The 20,074-nt window shown below is 38.6% G+C and overlaps 1 protein-coding gene across 4 annotated transcripts in view; it reads right to left on the bottom strand.

Moving 5' to 3' along the window:
* Positions 1-20,074, bottom strand: part of RANBP17 (RAN binding protein 17) — a 344,596-nt gene that overhangs the window by 10,220 nt on the left and 314,302 nt on the right. For all 4 annotated transcript variants that reach the window (XM_058545803.1, XM_058545811.1, XM_058545813.1 and 1 more), the window contains one exon: positions 17,848-18,014. In XM_058545803.1, the coding sequence (XP_058401786.1) occupies positions 17,848-18,014 (167 nt within the window). The remainder of the gene's footprint in view (positions 1-17,847; positions 18,015-20,074) is intronic.

Genomic DNA, 20,074 nt, shown 5'->3' with positions numbered 1-20,074 from the left:
AATGGGAAGAGGGGTAGGATACAAAATTATCTGTCCTCTGGTCAAACTAGATTGTCCTTGATTTTGATACAGTGAGTTGGTGATGTTTTGAGGAACAACCAATAATAAATGCACCAAACAATCAAGAGCTGCTTCTGAGTCTCAGGAATCCTTTGGCACATGTAATTGGCCTTTCAGAAGGCCAGTGAGAGAGGAGGGGGAAGACTGGCCTAGCAACAATAATAAAAACAACAAAACAAGAACAGGATTGCCTGGATAGAGCAGTACGATCTGAAAAACCAGAGAAACTTCTACTCATCTCCATAGCAATTTCTCCAGAGCCCCATGCCCGGGCTGAAGATCTAGGATTTGGGAGAATCTGAATGCTGCTGAAGGAGGAAAAGCTTCCAGATTTTCAGTGCTCGTAGAAGGGAGTTGCTGTCATTACCAAGCGGTGTTCCTGAGGCCATGTGCACAGCAGATATTGAAATGTGATCCTCCTCAAATTAGATACTAGTCATCTTTAGGGAAAAGGAATCAATTCTTTTCTTCGTCTGCTGTCTACTGATGTGATATTAGTGGAATGTTATGAAAAATGAAAGTAATGCACAAATAAGCATATATTGCCCTGCCTGGATTAACTAAGCCCCACTAAGTTATATTAACCTTTTAAATATCTGTACATATTAAGCACATTCCTAAGTTCTTGTAGTGTCTTTGCAGCCTCATAATAGAAGCAAATATTTAGCACTTTAAATTAAAAAAAAAAAAAATCAAACGAAATGCAAGATGAGGTGAGCCTTTTTTTTTAAAGAAACACGACCGTGATCAATTATGGGTGACCCATTCTCCTCTGGAAAATCATTTGGGAGTCCTGCCTCTTGGCCTCTGCACAATGCTTTGCTCAAAAGAAAAAAAAAGCTTCTTACCAATAAAGGCACTGCGAGACTGGTTAACTCAGCTGGCTTTGGTCATATATTAGCACTGCGTATTTCCACATCTAACCCAACAGCACCCTCCTCCTCCACCCCCTCCTTGCAGCAAGTTAAGAGATGCTTTTTCTCCAAGTGATAAATTGCCTAGAATATTTAAAAACTCTTCCATCCACTGTAAAATCTAAGGAAATACACAACCTAGTTCTGCTGTTGTTTCAATTTTCTCCATTACCAACATTACCCCTAGTTCTCAAAACATTCATTTTAATCACAGTTTATTGGGGAAAGAATTACCTGCCATGTCTCCTAGCTTATAAGAAAGAAGATAAAGTTGGAGTGAAACTTCAGGATTAATTAATTGAGAGTACTGCACGTAATGTGTCTATTCTGAATGTTACAGCGCACATCACAATGAAAACAGTTTTATTTTCCATGGTTGAAATAAATTATAATAAATAATTCATTTCAATGGCAGAGATGTACTGGAGAGCAACAGCAACAAAATTGACTACACTACACTGTGTGTCTCATTCTTGAATCTTCATTATCCATTTGAAACTTTTTACGAGTAGTAAATCATATTTCAAGTGGCTGCAGATCTCATAAAGCAGCTTGCTGCATTAAAATAAAACCAGAAAACCTGGGGCACTGAAAGGCTGCAGGGTTTGCCACTCAGCACTATTTGAGAAACTCTTTCTCACTCTTCTCTTGCCAACATCAAACAGACCACTTTTTAGTTTGATGGAAAAATTAAGCATCATTTGTCAAAAACATCATCTAAACTTCCTCTGGGTAGGAATGTTGGGAAAATCTGTATGTAGAGGAATAGCTTTCAACTCCAAAGCCATTTTCCTCTAATTTTTATTCAAGTGACACTGCTATTTCTAGTTTATGGTATTGCCCGAATGACTGCCACACAGGTTCTAGAACCTCACCAGCCTCTGGGGGTCCCCAAATTAGCAAACGTGTATAAGCTCAAGAGAGACTAACAGAGGCATATTGTGCTATGATTCTGTCTAAAAAGACCAGCCTATCTTCACAGGATAGGTCATACTTAACTTGAATCTTAAAAGATGCATATAGCATCACTAGGGAAGAAGGACATATTCGGAAGAGGAAATAAAATGAGAAAAGGCACAGGAAACAGGGCTTGGCATGTTTGAAGAACAATTAGACTCTGTACAAGAGGCTTTTGAGAGAGACCTTCTTTTGAGTGGAAAGGAGTAGGGCTGAGGGTGAGGAGAAGACTGGGCTGAGTCCAGGTTATAAAAGGCCTTTCATGTCATGCTAAGTGCAGAAATGAGTTTGGACCAGTACATAAAGGGTGGCCTTCAAAGGATTTTTAAATAATGATGAGGTCTGTGATTCAGAACAATGACTGATGGGGGACTGGAGAATGGCAATGATGGGTAGGTACTGGAGGCAAGGCAACACATTTAGATACTACTGCAAAAGTTCAACGGAGAAATGATGAGGGCCTTGGCAAGGCTGTGGTAGCAGAGACAGAGAGAAATGGTCAGAATCCTTGACTGCATACCCCATTTTCTTTCTAGTCAATGAAATCTTTCCAAGAAATATAACCTGACACTGAAACTGCAAATAAATTAAGAGCTTTAAGAACATGGCCTCAAATTCAAGACTGCGAATGGAGGGAAGGGGTTGGATGTTAGACTGCCCCAGCAGTGCTACATGTAGTGGGGAGGTGGCTGCTGTCTAGCAGGATCAACAGTCCAACAATGAACTCGGGGGGATAAAGAGCAGTGAAATGAACCCCAATCAGTGTACATAATATGACAGAGACAACTACAAGCGCATGTTTATATTACATATTCAGCGATAAAGTAAACTCTGAGCCATTCAAAATCAAGGAAGGGAGTGGGAAACAGCATGCTACTTTATTGAACAGTCATCACAACATTTCCCAATGAATATCGTATTTCACAACAGAACAACATAAGGCATAATGGCACAAAGGCATCTCACGCAGTCATCAAAGCAAAGTGCAATGAATATTGTATTTCATAATAAATATATCATCCCTACAGTAGAAGGTTCAAAGTTTCATTGCCTTTCATCTGTCACTACATTCCCCCTGATTTCCTGAAGGGATTTGGTTAGATGTTCCTAAAAATCTTCATAACCAACAGTGGAGGAGTATTTTACTTATCATGTTCAAAATGATTACGTGCGGGGAGAGAAAAGTATTTCGTGGAGAATTCATGGGGCCCTCAGAAGCATTTTACATTAAAGATTAGTCTAGAGTTTACGTTCAAACCACAGAGGACAGCATGCTACCTTTCAGATTTGAGGGGTTTTATTTATAGTTGTCTAAATGGCTTAGAGAGTGCTGGCCAAGAGGCTGAGGAGATGATTCAAAGATGTTACTGAGATTTGGACGCTCTTTTGCCCCAATAATTACACAGAGATCCTAAGGAATGATAGCGACTAAAAGTGCTGGGAATAGAACCTTATTCCTTGATTTATTCAGACATTTATTGACCACCTACCTCGTGCCAGGCTTTGTGTCAGACCTTGGGGATATACAGACAACAAAGGCACAGTCCCAGCCCTCAAAGAGCTGACAGTCAAGTAGGGGAGGAGATATACAGTATATGAACAATGACAACACAGTACAGCCAAGTGCCACCAATAGAAGCCTGCACAGGAGGCTTTGAGAGACCAGAGGAAGCTGATTAATTCTGCCTAGGGGTGGGAGAAAGGCAAGGAAGGCTTTGCAGGTGACATTTGGATCTATTGTAGAGAATAAGCCAAGTCTGACAGGTAGTCAGGTAGGAAGAAGGGCAAGCAGGTGCAAAGGTTTGGAGAAGTGTTTGGGGAATGACAAGCAGTTCTGGGGGACTGGAGAGGGTATGTGGGGAGTGGTTGTGGCAGATGAGTCTGATTAGGTAGACAAGGGCCAGATCTTGTGAAGGGCCTAGTAATGTGTGCTTGAGAACATGAACCTTATCCTACAGGAAATGGGGTACCATTCAAGTTGAATGAATCTCTCTGGCAGTGATGTAGAAGGGCAAATTGCCGGTATAACCATTCCCTGGAGGGTCTGAGTCTTTAGGAAGCCTGGGCCATCTGTCTTCTCCCAAGAAGATGCAGCTTTTTTCCTGTTCAAGGATTGGGAGGCCACATATCCAGAAGGTTACCTGCTTGGCTCCTGTGCCCCAGTCAGGATATACCTCAGCTTCTGCCTTGCTGGCTCTGTTGCCAGTATTCTGAGAAATGGCACTGCCATTACTTCCCTCGGCCCACAGCACATAACTTAAAAGTGTGCCCTGTCAGGAATGGTTCTCTTTGTCAGGAAGCTTTTATTGATGTTGAACCTTCCTTTTCCCTTTCTTAATGTTATCCTATTATGCCAATACTCCATTGTGCCATGCTAAGTAATTCCCTTTCCTCCTTGGCATTTACATCTTCCAAGTATTTATAGACTTATCAAATGCCCCATTTAGTTGTCAGTTAGGCAGGCTATACATATTTAGCTTCTTTAATCTGGCCCTATAAGCCAACCCTTCCATTCTCCTAAATCACTTGAGTTACTTTCCTCCAGATTTCTGTCAATTTGTTTCCAGCCTCTCTGTAATGTAGGGGGCTCGGGATAAAGACGGGGTTGGGGAGGGAGGGCTTGCTCCCTCTGTGGGATAGGAGTACATTATTTGCCTAGGGTGGAACTTCTCCCTTAAAGTGTAGACTCCAAAACAGGTCAGGCCTCTGGAAGGGCTATGAATTCCTCTTGTTATCTACTAGATTTCTTTCACCTGCACACGTTTCAAGTCAAGAATATTCTATTATTAGCTCTTATTGTGTGCTAAGTGCACATATACATATTGAGTACCTACTGTGTGTTGGGCACTGTGCTAGGGACTTCTCCTTCCTTCTTTTTCCCTCTCTCTTCATTTCTCACACTTATGCATTGCTCAAAGAATTACTGAGCTCCTACTATGTGTCAGGCAAGGTGGTATAGAATTGAATAAAGTGTGGTCCCTGTGGCCTTAAGGAGCTCACATAGCCTAAGTATTTATTAATCTCTTATTGCCCACCCATCAAGTTGTTTTCTTCCAATCTTAAGGGTCTCAGAGAAATCATCCCTAAATGCACTTAACTCTGATGCTTTTAGTTCCCCAAGTGGAACTTCTTTATCCCATTTAAAATAAGATGCAACGTTAAGTATAGGCATTAACACAGATCTTTGCTTAGGATTTTCCTTCTGGTGGGTCTCTTTGAGGCCTAAGAGATTTCTCTTCAGGACTTACACTTTTCTTTGCTGTCCTTCTTGGCAGTTTATTTCATGTTCTTTGTTCATAAGACCTCAACTAAGTATGCACTTGAATATTTTTCTTTTCCATGGTACCAATGTTCCAAGTTATGGGGTAGGCTGAGGGACTGATGGAATGGGAGATCTCTAAGGCAGTGAGTTCTGGTGAAAGTCTTGGAGAGTCTGAGCATGAGACATAGAAGAGAGTACTTCAGCCACCTGATCCTGGGGGTCAGTTCAAGTAAGGTACAGAATTCCCCTGGTTTAGGTGCTGTTATGCTTAAAGAGGTGAAGTAACTATTCCAAGAACATAGTTAGGAAGTAGCATAAGTGGTATTCAAAGCCAGGTATATTGACTGCAAAATCTGTCTGCTCTGATTGTTGTAAAGTAGAAAGTCCTTAACAAATACAGATAATTTGTAATTAAACAATTTTGAAAGGAGGATGGAATTTCATCAGTCTGAAAGCACTTTGTCTACATTTTCCTAAGCACGACAAGGGATACAGAATTAACATGCAAGAGTTCTTTTCTGTTGCAAAGCATATAAAGCAGCATTAACTCATGACAGGTCAGAGGATTAGGGAATTGTTGCCTTGTGATCAGACTGAAATCAAATAAGACGTCTTCCTTAACATACTATATAAGCTCAAAGCTGTATCAGTGGCTACTGCTGGTTAAACTTTCCAAGAGTTAAGATAAAGATGAATTCACATCTCCAGCACACTAATATACTTTGGGAAAATTTCACATAATTTACCTTTCAAGTATGTGAAAAACCCATAATAACTGTAAAATGAATAAATCATGCCATCATTAAGCCAACTCTCACTTTGTACTGTGTCATTCTTTCAAGAAACTCAAAGAGCTTCTCATACCATTCACAATGCCACTCACAGAAATGAAGGCAGGAGAAATCCTGTCATTTATCCTGCTGTCTCCCTTGGACAGGGATGAATGGATAAGAAGAAATGCCAGGAAGGAAGAGTAGGTTAAGGCCCTGGGAAGTCTTGGTACGGTGAAAACTGTGTAAGATCTAGAGATAAGAAAGCCTTAGTTATATTCTAGGCACTGCTATTTACTGGCTGTGTGACTCTGGCCAAGTTATTTTGTCTCTCTGAACCTCTGCAAACGTTTCCCACACAGGTACTGTGGGATTAAATCTGTTGATGTACCTATACTCCCAGGTTAAAAAGTATCCATGTTGGCGCTATATACCCATTAGCGTTGTTGTGAGATTCAGAAGAGACATTAAGTATGAAGACATTATATAAATGGAAAGAGTTATGAAGTTCATTTTCATTCTTGCCATTGCAAGGCGATGCCTGGAGTATGCAGGAAGAATAAATGAGAAAAGTCAGTTTGGGGCCAAGAATCAAATCCACACCACACCATGCCTCCACCCAGTCCAATAAATGTTTGTGACCCCGAGAATGCCTGTCACAGAAAGAACTCTAAGGAAGGCAGAACACACGGCTGCGAGTAGAAAGACCCAAGTAATCTGGCTGAAGTCATGGCCTTCACAATCAAATCATCTTGTGAAATGAAGTCTTGGGCTTGGGATTTCCTGGAAAGGATACTTTTCACATTTATACATATGAACAGCAGGATGTGGACAGGGATAGTGACATAAAAAAGTGACTGGCACCTGTACATTGTTTTTAAAAGTGAAGGCTAATTTTACAGATTTATTGACTACCTTCTCTGTGTTGGGTGAGTCTATACTCATTAGTTCATTTTGTCCTCACAACTTCCCTGAGTCAAGAATCTTTTGGCTGTGAGGACAGCAACTACTGCAGATAAAACTAAACTTAGGTCCAAAAGGGGTGACTTGAGTACCCCTAGACTAGGCAGTACAGTCAGCCTCTCAAGGGCTTGGAACCAGGGACAAGAAGGCTGGCAGGATCTTTCTCAGTCACTCTCTCTGTGGGGCTGCCTGGTCTCTCACTGAGATCCTCTCAGCATGTCTGCTTTTTTCTCTCACTGTAGACTGGCTACTTCTCAGCATGTGGCAGGGAATGGCTGCTCCATGGTTCTTGACTCTTCAAGTCTTCAATTCAGCTGAAGGCTAGAGACTGACCAACATCTTTTAGATGCGTTTCTAAATCCAGGGAAGAAGAATAACTGAGCCAGCCTGGGTCAAGTATTTGCCTCTTATCCAATTAGCTCTCAAAGAAAGGGGTCTTCAGCTCAATCAAGGATTTATGAATGAATGAATGTTGTGTGTCTCCCCTGCCTTACCCTCCATCCCCACTAATCCTGTTTCTAGGCCATTTAAAAGTCGTATTGTATAGTGGTTAAAAGCACAGGTTCTACTACTTATTAGCAGTATGATATTGGGTGAGTTACCTAACTTCTTAGAGCCACAGTTACAGTATTTTGATTATAAAATGGAGATAAAAATATCTGCCTCACAGAGTAGTGAGACAAATAGAAATATATATATATATCTACATATACATATATATGTAAAGCACTAGCTCACAAGCCTAGCATATGATAATTATTTCTACTTCTTTTTCATCATAATCATTCATTATCATAGTTCTCTGTTTGAATCTAAGATTGTCCTTCCATAGTGACCTCCTGGGTCCTTGCAACCCTGCAGGAAATAAGGTTTCTGTTACAGGATGGAGGAATAGTCTAGACCTTCAAAAAGGAGATGTGAAGGTTCTTCCACTTTGGAGTGGTAGGGTAAGGAAACATTCCTAACTCAATCTTTTCTGGTCAAGGTAGTCAGCGTCTTTGTGATACCCATACAAATTTAAGATCCTTCTGGTGAGCCCTGGGCTGGCTTGGATGTGACACAGGAAGATGATCTCAGTTGTCACCTTCACATGTCACAGAAACACTGCTCAGAGTAGAAAGATTGCACTTGTGTTAAAACTTGGGAGTGCAAATGAAATCCCAAATAACTTCAGTTTGTGAAATGTGGATAAACGCTGCTACCTGTGCTGTATTAGCATAAAAAGACAGATGTCGTCCACAGTGCTTTCTTTTTCTGAGAATTATTTAAAAAACAAAAACAAAAACCACTGAGAGTCAGCAGACAAAACTGTCCCTTTAGAACACAGACTGTTACGGGGCCGGCCCCGTGGCTTAGCGGTTGAGTGCGCGCGCTCTGCTGCTGGCGGCCCGGGTTCAGATCCTGGGCGCTCGCCGGCGCGCTGCTTCTCCAGCCATGCTGAGGCCGCGTCCCACGTGCAGTAGCTAGAAGGATGTGCAGCTATGACATACAACTATCTACTGGGGCTTTGGGGGAAAAAATAAATAAATAAATAAAAAAGTTTTTAGAACACAGACTGTTAAACACTTTCCCCGAGTTGGTGTCAATATTTAATCTATGGATTAGAAATTTTCCTTGCAGAGGCTTTAAAAAAGGATAGATTTAGTGAACTCTTTTTATCCTTAATTTACAATGTTAGCCAATTATGCCAATCACTATTAAAGAAGAGGCTAAAAACCATCTTGTTTGCCATTTGCCACACTGGGTGAGAGATTGTTATAAGGCATGCCTAATTATCATTGGGCTAAACTTGTGTAAAACTCTGCCTTTTTTCCTTATGAAATGTTCTCTATCTGCTTTACCCAAGTGTGAAGGAAAAGGTATGGGCATTGTTCATTTTTTACAATTTCTTTGCTATTCTGAAAACATTTGCTGTAGACTAATAGCAAAACTGACTGTGCTAAACTGTAGATAAAGAATGACAGACTGCAGTCCCTTTAATTCACAGAGAAAACACTTGGAGCCCCTGGGAATGCCAAATCAAGCTACTGGCACCCAGTGACTTTATGTTAAGTCACAAAGTACATCATATCTTTCAGTTTAAACACAAAGGCTAATGGACATATGACTTATTTATTTCAAATTCTTCTTTATGAAGAGCTAGCTCTTTTTTTTAGCTGCTTGGAAAACATCATAATTCCCCTATTCTATAAACATACAAATACAATTGTAAAATGACATCATTCTGTTTTCATTTAATTACCCCTGAAATGCTTTCTATTTAATATTCATTACTCAAAAGCTAATTTAAAAGAGAAAGAGATGCGACTTATTCAAAAAGATGTACTGTCATTCACAGCAATAGTTATCTAATATACAGAAGTTAATAAAGCAGATTAATCTACAAGTCCCTTTAAGCCATTCTTGAGTTTTGAACAACTGCCTCTTTGACCTTTCACCTTCACGCTGTGCACCAGTAGCAGGTGCCAGCTGTACAGAAATTATGGCTGCGCATTTGAACGCAAAATCTTTTCTTACTTTGCTTCTGACCAGCAGCTGACCCTGTAGGAGTGATTGTTTCTGGTGCCGGCCTAAAGGCTACATAAACCAGTAGCAGATAAACAAAAGGCTACATATACCAGCTGCCTTGCCTAAGGGTACCATCCTAGGCTGACACCTTCACTCCTTCTCCAGCATCCCAAATTGCTCCTTGTCTGTTTCCATACATGCATTTCATCCTTGTTATTTTGTGCGAGGGGTGCGCATAGGAGAAAACCCCCCAAAATAACAAAAAAACCCCATCCCTTCCCTCGAACTTGACTTTTGAGTATTCCATGTCAAACTGTGCCATTATCATGCTAATATAGGCCTGATTTAGCAACTTTAATAAGAGGCTAAACCTTCTTGTAATTAGATAATAAAATTTTATTATGTATTTTAATATTAAAAGTCTTAAAATCAAACTCTTCAAATCATACACTGGTAGAAAACTAAGGTACTTAAATATCATAGCCTCAGAAAATGGGGCTGAAAAAGCACATTGTGGCTAATTTTTCATTCTCAGAAATGTAAACATGGAATTCCTATGTGGTGGCAGTGAAAGCTCCGACACTCTTAATTATGTGCAGGGAAGAATGAATCTATTCAAGTATGAAGCACACTGTACCATTTCCAGCAACAGCATGAGATGGCTTTGACAGTTATTTCTTGGATACAAATTACACAAGTATAAAAACAATCCCCATAATGATTAAATGCAGTTATGTACATAGGAGAATACCAGTGCAAATGGTAACATATTTAAATGGTTTTCCTTCATTAAAAAAATTATATATGATATTAAACCATCAATCACTGCTGAGGCACAGGAGTTTAAATGTATTGTCACTGGTTGAAATAAATGACTTGGAGACTGATTCTGCCTCACTCAATATGGTGTCTTTGCTGTTGCTTAGTCACCCAACTCTCTGCTGGTTTGGGCTACATCTGGTGGATTCCATCCCTTTCAATTAATAAGGCAAGTTATGCTATCAATGGATTACATCTTTAAACTGTGCTTAGAGGTAGAAAAACACATGTTCTAGTGGAAAAAAAAACCCCTCTCTGTTCTGTTAATCATTTGCACCGATATTTGAAGTATTTATTTCTTTCTTCATCTATGTTTAGAATGAAATTTTCTTGTGGAATTTCAGCAGGGCTATTATATAGTATATAATGATATAATCTTATCTTAGCATTACCATTTAGTCTATTATGTAGTAGTCTATGACCATGCTAGATTTGATACCTGTCACTGCCTGCAGATTGTACTTGTGAAAATTAATTTTTTTTGGTTTGTTTTGCAGACATTCATTGACCATCACAAGGTGTCAGGCTCTGCTAGGTGCTGGGACAAGTATCAAGAGGGAGGTGGATCTTTGGGGGGAAAAAAGGTACTGTGTAAAGATAGGTATTATGGTTATAACACAAATTTGATGATTTATAAATTAAGAATAGGTTTCTATTTTAACTGCTTTTTCTGTTTTAGAATACCATTTTTTGTTACAGTTGAAATAGTCATTCAACAAATATTTCTATAACAAAAATGAAATCAAAATGGCAAAGATATGGTATATAACAAAGGATCTGGATTATAATCATTCTTCTAAAGATGGACAGACAAATAATTTTATAATATCACAGATAAAATGCCATTTAAATTTAAAAAATCAGTGTTTTTCTATTTTTAAAATTATAAACTTTAACTTTCTGAACTGATCTTTAGGGGTAGTGGTCAACAAATCATCATTCTTAAGAGTTTTGCTCCCTTTTGGACTTTTATTACTTGTTTGTTACCTAGATACTTTTGTCCAGCCTTAGTCCTCTTAGATATTCTGATTTGATCCTTACTAATTAGATCGCGTGTGCGCACGTGGGTGCGCGGAAGAGCACATACATGACCTAACTAAATTTTATTTTTGCCTCAAATTTGGTTATTTTGAAAATAAAAAAAATGTTTGTGAGGAGTTAACTGAGTTTCATTGCTTGTTTACTGCATCCCTTCTGTATGCAAAGATACAACCCAAATGTGATAAATGCTCTAAGTTTCAGTAGAGACCTAAGTATAGAGTTATATGTAAAAGCAAAATAATGGCATCCTTTTTTAACAACTAATCAAAAAAGTGTGCTTCAAAAATTACCAACATCAGAGAGAAATAAAAATATCCCTAGCAGTGCTGCATGGAAGGGCTGTGAGAAATGTAAGGGATCATGCATTGGGAGATCTTAGTTTTCAAATTCTCCAAGATTACACAACACAGAAGTGGAAAACTGGTAACCAGACACACAGTGCTGGCCTGCAGAGTGTTTTTATTTTTTTGTTTGTTTTTAATTTCCAATCAATGGCCAACATTTAGAAATCTGGATTTCTGGCTTCTCTCTGTGGGGGAAATCTCAATATATCTGGCAACACTGGGTCTTACCATATTATAGGGCAACAGTAAGCTGGAGCGGTGTGGAGGTTGCCCCTCTAGACAGGAGTGTGTACTCAACTTAGGTTTCTTTCCAGTCTACTTCATTCACGCTTTCTGCTTGGCTTTACAGGAATCTTAGTTTGTGATACCTTGTGGAATGGAAAGGAGAGGGAGAGAAACACTCAAAGGGACCCAGGTGTCAGTTTCAGACTTGCCAATGTGGGAGGCCCTTAAGAATGACCTTTGGCAGAGCTAATAGTACTCAGGAGTAGAAACTTCCTTTAGAAAAGACAAGCAGTTCACAACAAGAAAAAGGTGAAAAATGGCATTCTATTCTGATGAATCAGTGGTGAGAGTTAAGACGAAGCCTGGAGATGTGCTGGGTGTGGGGGATGGATGCAAGGCACTTGTTGCTTCCCCAACTTCATTTCATAGCCGCCATATTGATTCTATCCTAGAAAAATCAGGTTAGAGAAAACCTCAAGAGCTACCTCAAAGGCATTAAGGAAAAGTCACAAAGGAACATCATGAGACAGTTATACTATCAGACTCTGACCTTCTTGAGGATACATGTCTTACTAAATTTTATACCATCAATGTCTGGCTATAGAATTAACAATTGGGTACGAGTGTAGAATAAAAGAGAGGAAGCTTTGTTAGCTCTGCTTCAGTGATGGTGGGGCCACAGGGCTTTTCTGTACCAGCTGGCAAAGCAACCTCCCTCTCTCTTGCCCGTTGCCTCTTTGGGTCACCGCCCATCTGTTTCATCCTGGTTGCAGCACAAGGTTGGGATATAGGATGACTGCTCTAAATCATTGTACCTTAAAGATGGCCCCAGTGGGACTTACTGGAAGCTCAACTTACTTTGTTGTAAGTGCTCAAAACATACATACTACTTCAGATTAACAGCCACCAACAAACTATGGCTTTGTGGTTAAGCATGTGAACTCAGAAGTTAAACAGACTTAGGCTAAAATTTTAGTTTTCCCACTTATTGACTATATGACCTTGGGAAAGTTACTTAATCTTTTTGTGCCTCAGTTTCTACATCTGTAAAATGGTGATCGTAATATTACAGCTTCACAGAAAAACTGTGATGATTAAATCTAATTAAATGCATATGTAAAGAGCTTAAGCTAGTGTCTGCATATAGTAAGCACTTATATTTTGCCAATATTTTTCTTTCCTAGAAATAAATACATAAATACATGCATAGATTGCTTTGAAGAAGACCAAGATTGCAGCAGCATGTACAAAAACCAATTCTGTCATGAAATGTGAGTTCCTATTTTCCACTTTCCGTGTCTAAGGACCTATCCCTGGCTTCTTTTAAACCCTTTAAATCCATGTTATCCTCTGACCCCGTTGTGAATGTTCTTTAGGAGTGTTTTTGATATCAATCTACTGCCATATTTTTGACAATAAAGTTGCAAATCAACCAGACAGAGAAAATGGGTCATGTGGAGGGCATACTTTCTATTTAGGGTTCACTGGAAATGTCTTTAATAACATCAGAAAATCTGGCTAATTATTTTTTTTAAGGGGATAAGAGACATGAATATATTTCATCTGCTTGTTTCCCACTATGAGAGTCTTGCTAAGGTTCTATAGGCCAAAATCCTAACATCAGTTAAATATGTGACTGTACTTTCTCCTACTTAGTATTATGGAATGGAATCTTAAGTATGAAAGATGTCTTGTATAGTATGTCAAAATGTTGAGCAATATTGTTTCAATCTAAACACAGAAATGAAAAAAGAGCAGATGATTTCTCTTTTGCTGTAATTCACTTTGGGATGCATGTCATGAAGAGCACTATACAAAAGCAATTTTCATTGACTGACTGACTGATTGAGGAAAAGGGTGAATGTTCTTTCAGCTTACATCCCTACTGAAGTATGATTCTTATAGCTCCTGACAGCTCTTCACAATCTGTAGTTAAATGGCAGGTTAGCACAAAGAGAGAGAAAGTGAAAATCATAATTAGAAATTTTTTGGGATTTTAGTACAGCTGAATTGAGCCAAACAGCTAAGTAAGATAAATTCAAACCTAAATGTTCTAATTCCTCCATTCAATGTATTTATATTTTAGAGAATATAAATGCTAAAAATACCACGTTAATAAGTTAATTGCACAATCTAATTGGTAATACTTGAAATCATATAGTTCTTGTTCTACTCCTGTGGAAGGTGCTACTCTTTCTAGAGGAATTAGTTTTTTGAAATTCTGATTTAGAGAAGCATTTAGCATCAGTGTCCTTATAATCTGAAAAAGAATTGGTCACATCTCTGAAATGCCCTTCTAATTCTATAAAACACACTCCTTCATTTCCCTAATTTGGGGAAATCTTTCACTCTGTGATATAACTAAATGAATGCTCATTTGTGGGTTATAGATGCAAACACTTAACATGACCTGTGATACAACTGAAAAAATTTCACACAGAAATTTTATTTTCCAAATTACTGTAGCAGATCAGTGCCTAATCACTGTTACTATTGGCCTGTTCTTAAAATTTTAGTTTATCTTTCTAATGACCTAAAAACACATGGGGAATTTTTTTTCTTAACATATGTAAACCTGGGTTTTTCTCAATTGTTAAGTCAAAGCAATACTGGTTAGATAATAATTCTTACTTGAAATGGATTCATTTAATTATAATGGATCTTCAAATGGACTAAATTTAATGCTTGCAAAGTTAGATTTGTTTGCAAAATATGGAAGATGGCTTATTCGGAGAATGTTTTTAAAAAACATTGAAGCCACACAGCAGGTCATAATAAACACATTTCCAGGTGAGAAGCACTTAAAATGTCTTTCCCAGGCTGCTACATACAAATAGAAAGGTCAATATGGATGTTGGAAAACTCTTTATGTGGGTTCATACTTCGTTTGCTATGGAAGCTTGAGGAGATAACTTTTGCAATTTGGAATTGACGCTCTTCATGCAATTATGCTTCCAGCAATATAGGTCCAGGTTGGCGGGGGAAACAGTTCAAACTAGTAAATAATTGCAGTATCATTGCATCAGTTTAGTTTAAAGAGCTGACAAACCCTCTCTAAACTCCAAGCACAATTAGTCATTAGGGTCTAGTTTTTCAGCACTGTTAAGCAATTTGTAACCCATTCCTTTTAATAGGGTTAGGCATTACTTAACCGACACAGATGCGTTGAAAACTGAAACCTCAAGTTATGAAGCAGCAACCTTGTTCATTACCTTCTGTGATAGGCAAATCATCTCTAAAAACAGCATTTAATGGGCAACCAATGAATAATCAATGGCTCACTTTTCATCTGAGTGTGAAAATGAGAATAATCTAATACAAAGTCCCTCTGGTAAGAGGCCAAATCTTGGGTTCTCCTGCTCTTCAGAGCTGATTTATAAGGTCTTGGAAAGCTGATGTAAACAGATGATCAATGGGACTCATCCTTGCTCATAATAACCCCCAACTGGCCCACTCCCTCTTTTCCAAGTCCATCCCTTCAGGCTATTAAGCTCTGTCCAGCTAATTCTTCCCACTACTCCCGCCTGCTGCTTTTACTCCGGCCATCCGTTCAGTCCAGCCGACTCAGAAGTAATTTTATACGCAGCAGAGAGCGGGTGGAATTGATTTTTCACTCAGCGCTCAGTTCCCATCTGAATAATTATCAATTTTACTGCCTCATAAAGGGAAGAGTCAAAATTTCAAATCAATTCAAAAGAGCTTTTGAGACGACAGAAACTGTGCATAAGAATAGAGGTCAAAGTTGTCAGTGACCTAAGGAGATGATGTCAGATACTACTATACCCAATAGTCGACATCAGAAGCACTCAAGATGATATAACCTAGTGCTAATGCAAATCATATTTATGCTGACTACCAGATACCAGTCATTAATATTTAAAATGCTATCTGAAAGCCTACATTCCAAATAAATAGAAAGTATTCCACTGTTAATAAAGACATATCACTACTTAGTCATATGCTATAAAGTAAAGATTACCAAGTATTAACACACAGAAATAACTTAAACCAACAAACACATGGTAATTCTGAGTAAAGACAAACTTGATTGTCTCCTGTACAACCATATTACTTACTGTGCACAGTCTGATGGTATTTGTCTAGGACTACAGCCTACTGATTTTTGCTAAAATTTTCTACCAACTTAAAAGTTTCTGCCAAAGTTTATGGGACAATATTGCAATCACAACTGAGTGCTGGCAGAAGGGATTTGGTAGTGGACTTGTTGCTTGCCTTGGTGGGGCTGGGGGCTGGGTCTGATTCCTGGCCAATCCATGGGTATTTATTTTCTGCACTGGCTACATGCTCTACATCTGTGGTTTTCAACCTTCTCCTCACAAAACACTGGAGGGCTATGACATACTCCTAATAGCACCAGTGGCTACTGCAGTTGGGTGGGTGGGGGAGGGGGAAGAGAGGTACACCCAAATCTTGATAAATGTTTAATTTGAAAAGACATTCTAGATGAATCTGAAATCTTATCCCCACCAACCAGTCCTTTGAGAATCAATGGTGGAAGTGGTAAGGACTTGGGATTTTGGGCCAAACAGACCTTGGTTCACATTCCACTTACCAGTTGATTTCTCTGAGCCTCAATTTATTCATCTATAAAATGGGGATGATGATATCCACATTTCAGAGTTATTGTGGGGGTCTAAATGAGAAAACTTCTCTGAAAGTTCTCTTTTCCTGTGAGTCACTCTGTGTCATCACTATATTAATCAAATTATCATATAATTGGTTAGTTACTTGTCTCTCTGATCTAACTGACAGGAAACTTTTTAAGGAGTGGTATTATGTCTTATGAGTCTTAATGGCTCTTGCACCTTATACATAGAAAGTCCTTAATATATGTGAGTTACCTTCTTCTTCTCTTTACTATATCACCAACACATTGTAACAATTCCAGAGTCATACCAAATAGTTACAGGCCTGCAGCCCTTTGCCTAGTTACACAAAATCTTAATTACACTCTAGCCTGCCAGGAAAATAACTGGTTAACTGAAACATCACTACAAATAAAGTTTATATCATTTCATTTAAATATTACCAAAAAATGACAGCCAGGAAGAAAACCTCTTCCACGGCTGTCTCATTTTATTTTCATCATTTCTTTACTCAGTGACATGTCCTGCTGATTTCGGGCAACTTATGCGCTGGCTAATGACCGTGTTAAGGTGTTTACGTTTGCAAACCACAGACTATTATGGAGACAATTTGGCAAAATAAAACAACTGGAAGCAGTATAAAGATATCATTTCCAAATTTAGCGGAATTGGAAAATATCATAGTGATAGTATCTCCATAGAAAAATGGTATCATTCTCTTCAAACTATTTCTGGCATGTATATTTATTTTTATGCATGTTCTTACTGTGATTTGCAGAAGTGAGTTTTTTTAAAACCATATTAAACTTGGACCTAACTCATATTAGCCAGTCAGAAAAAACTTTCGAAAATAAAGAAATTGTGGCTTTATTATTTATTACTTAAATGCTTGTGGAAATATGACCTATCTGAACCTGATTTTTCATCTTAAAATGGGAAAAATACCAACTATGATATGATGAATGGAAAGTTCCTAGCAAGTTGCCTGGCACAGACTAGGAGCCCAGCAAATGGAAGTTTCCCAACATACCAGAGTACTCACGAGGCAAACTTCAGATGACACTATTAGAGGCTCCAGGAAAGAAATCAGAGGCTGACTGTTTCTAGTTCCAGCGTCACCTTTTCCTTCTCTCAGGCCTCTGGAAGAGCTAGCCTCTTTGTGAATTCTAGCTTCACCGAGGTGAGATGAACGACTTAGAGATTTCTTGATGGTGGATAATCCAGAGGCCAGTGTACTATCCTACCTTCAGGGAAAATGCTCCTAGAGAATAACCGGTAAAGAGTATTGACAAAACCTGTTGCTCTAAGAGATATTCAGGGACCAGGCTGGCTTTTGGGAACGCTGTTTCGTAAACTAGGTGACCAACTACCAGTTACCTGCTGCAGGACATCTGGATTTTGCTGCATAAAATGTAACAATCTCTGACCGGCCTGGGTAGCCTCTCTGCATCGAAGTGGCTTCTTGCCCTCTTTTGCTATGTGCTTGAAGAGGTAGGTGACGATGTAGTCTAAACTGGTACAGCAGCTGGAGGAGACAACTGTATCTGTACAAATAATAAATGAGAATTTGTTTGCATTACTAAAGTGTTTGTTTCATCTGATTAATTACAATGCCTCCACTAAAAAAAAATCACTTTCTGGTTTCAAAGCACTTTTATCAAACTGTAAATTCCTCGAGGGCAGGGATTTAGCCTTGCTTATGTCTTTAAACCCAGTGTCTACTACAGGACCTGACATAGAGACATGTTAGTAAGTAAATGATTCCTGGATTGAATTGGACAGAATTTTCCATTTGTGACCTTAACGACCCTCTGTTCAATTCAAGTGACTTTATTAGATATCTACTTGGTGCAAGGTGCTCTGCTTCGGGGGAAACCCCGACTCTGGAGTCAAAGAGCTCGTGATTTAGTACATAAGTCACTATAGCACAATGCTGTTTAAAAATGAGGGACACAATGCTGTGAGGATTTTGAGGGAGATATCACATTTGGATGGGGATCAAGGAGAGTTTGGTGAAGGCAGTAGCACCTGAGATAGGCTTGGAAAAGTTATTCCAATTAGACATAATGAAGGGCATTTTTCAGGTAGAGAGATTAGCACAACATACATAGTGTGGTGGAAAGGTATGGATTTTGGAGCCAGACAACTCTGGTTTCAAATCCCACCTTTTCCAATTACTTGCTGTGTTGTTACTTTGAAAAAGCCTCATTTGTAAAATACCTGCAGAGTTATATGAGAAGAAAATAACTAGAAATTCTCATAATAAAAATAGGTGATATTTATTAAGAGCTTACTGTGTTAGTTACATGGATTACTATTTTTAATTCTCACAATAGCACTGTAACAGTTACATATTATTATCTCCATTTACAGGTGAGGACACTGAGGGATTAAGTGACTTGTCCAATGCCACACAGCTAGATGACAGTGGAACTACAGTATGAAAATAAACAAGGAGTTGGACTCCAGATCTGTACTCTTAACCACTAAAGTTAAGTAGGTATTAAGCAAAATTAGGTATTAAGAAAAAATATATGTAAACATTAAGCACCTTTTTAAAACACAAAGGGCACTCAAAAGACAGTAGTTACTACCAGTTTGCCCTCATGGTGAAAAGAAGAGGATGTATTCAGGGAGCAGGACTTTTGGTTTGAGTGAAAGAAGGTGTAGGGGACTCAGAAGAGAGAAGCCTGACAAAGTAGGTTGGGGTTTTCCTGGAGGGTATCCAATAGTGGGCTGATACATTTACATTTAATTTGAAAGGCAACACAGGTATTATTGAAGGTTTTTTTTTTTTTGCAAGTAAGTGACATGATAGAGCAACCATTTATTGACTATCTCCTTTGTACCTTAAAATAATCATTTCCTGTACTTCTAACAACCACTTTGTATATAATAGATGTTGTTATTTGTACTTTGCAAATTAGAAAAATGAAACTCGGAGATAACTAGGTTATCCAAAGTTCATGGTTTTGATTCATAGCGTGACACTGCCTGGATATTTTGCCTAATGGTAACATATAGCTACAATCCTGGGGAATTTATGATTAGTAAAAGAGACAATAAGAGAAACAATTAAAAACACAATGGGCACTCAAAAAATGGCAAATATGGTAGACTCAGAAGAGGAGAAGTAGATTGGGAGATTAGGGCTGGGAAGCAGCAGATTATAAACTCCCTAAGGCAATAGTTAGTTTCTTATTCATCTCTGAGGTTCTGAGACACATGTGTGCCTGTCATAGATCAGAGGTGAAATATTAGCTGAATTAATTAAAGAATGGGTAGGCAAAGCTAATCAGAAAAAGTTTTTTAAAAGTCTTGTGTTATGTTTAGTAATAATTCCTAGAATTGATATAACACTGAAGTTTAAAAACTCTTTTACATACATTGTTTTAGAGAGAAATGACATAGTAAATAGAAAGAGGCAGGTTTTGGGGCAAGTTTTAAAATACAGACAGACATATGCATTTAACACAGAGGATAATGGTAGCTGATGCCGGTCAGGAGGGGCTGAACGAAGGTCTAAAGGATGGGCATGGACAAGAGTTTTGGAAAACTGTGGAGCTATAGGCTTTTAAGAAAGGAACTCTTTTTTTGTTCTCCT

This window comes from Diceros bicornis, chromosome 1 (assembly GCF_020826845.1).
Source record: "Diceros bicornis minor isolate mBicDic1 chromosome 1, mDicBic1.mat.cur, whole genome shotgun sequence".
Lineage (NCBI taxonomy): Eukaryota > Metazoa > Chordata > Mammalia > Perissodactyla > Rhinocerotidae > Diceros > Diceros bicornis.
This window is presented reverse-complemented; position numbering and strand designations above follow the sequence as displayed.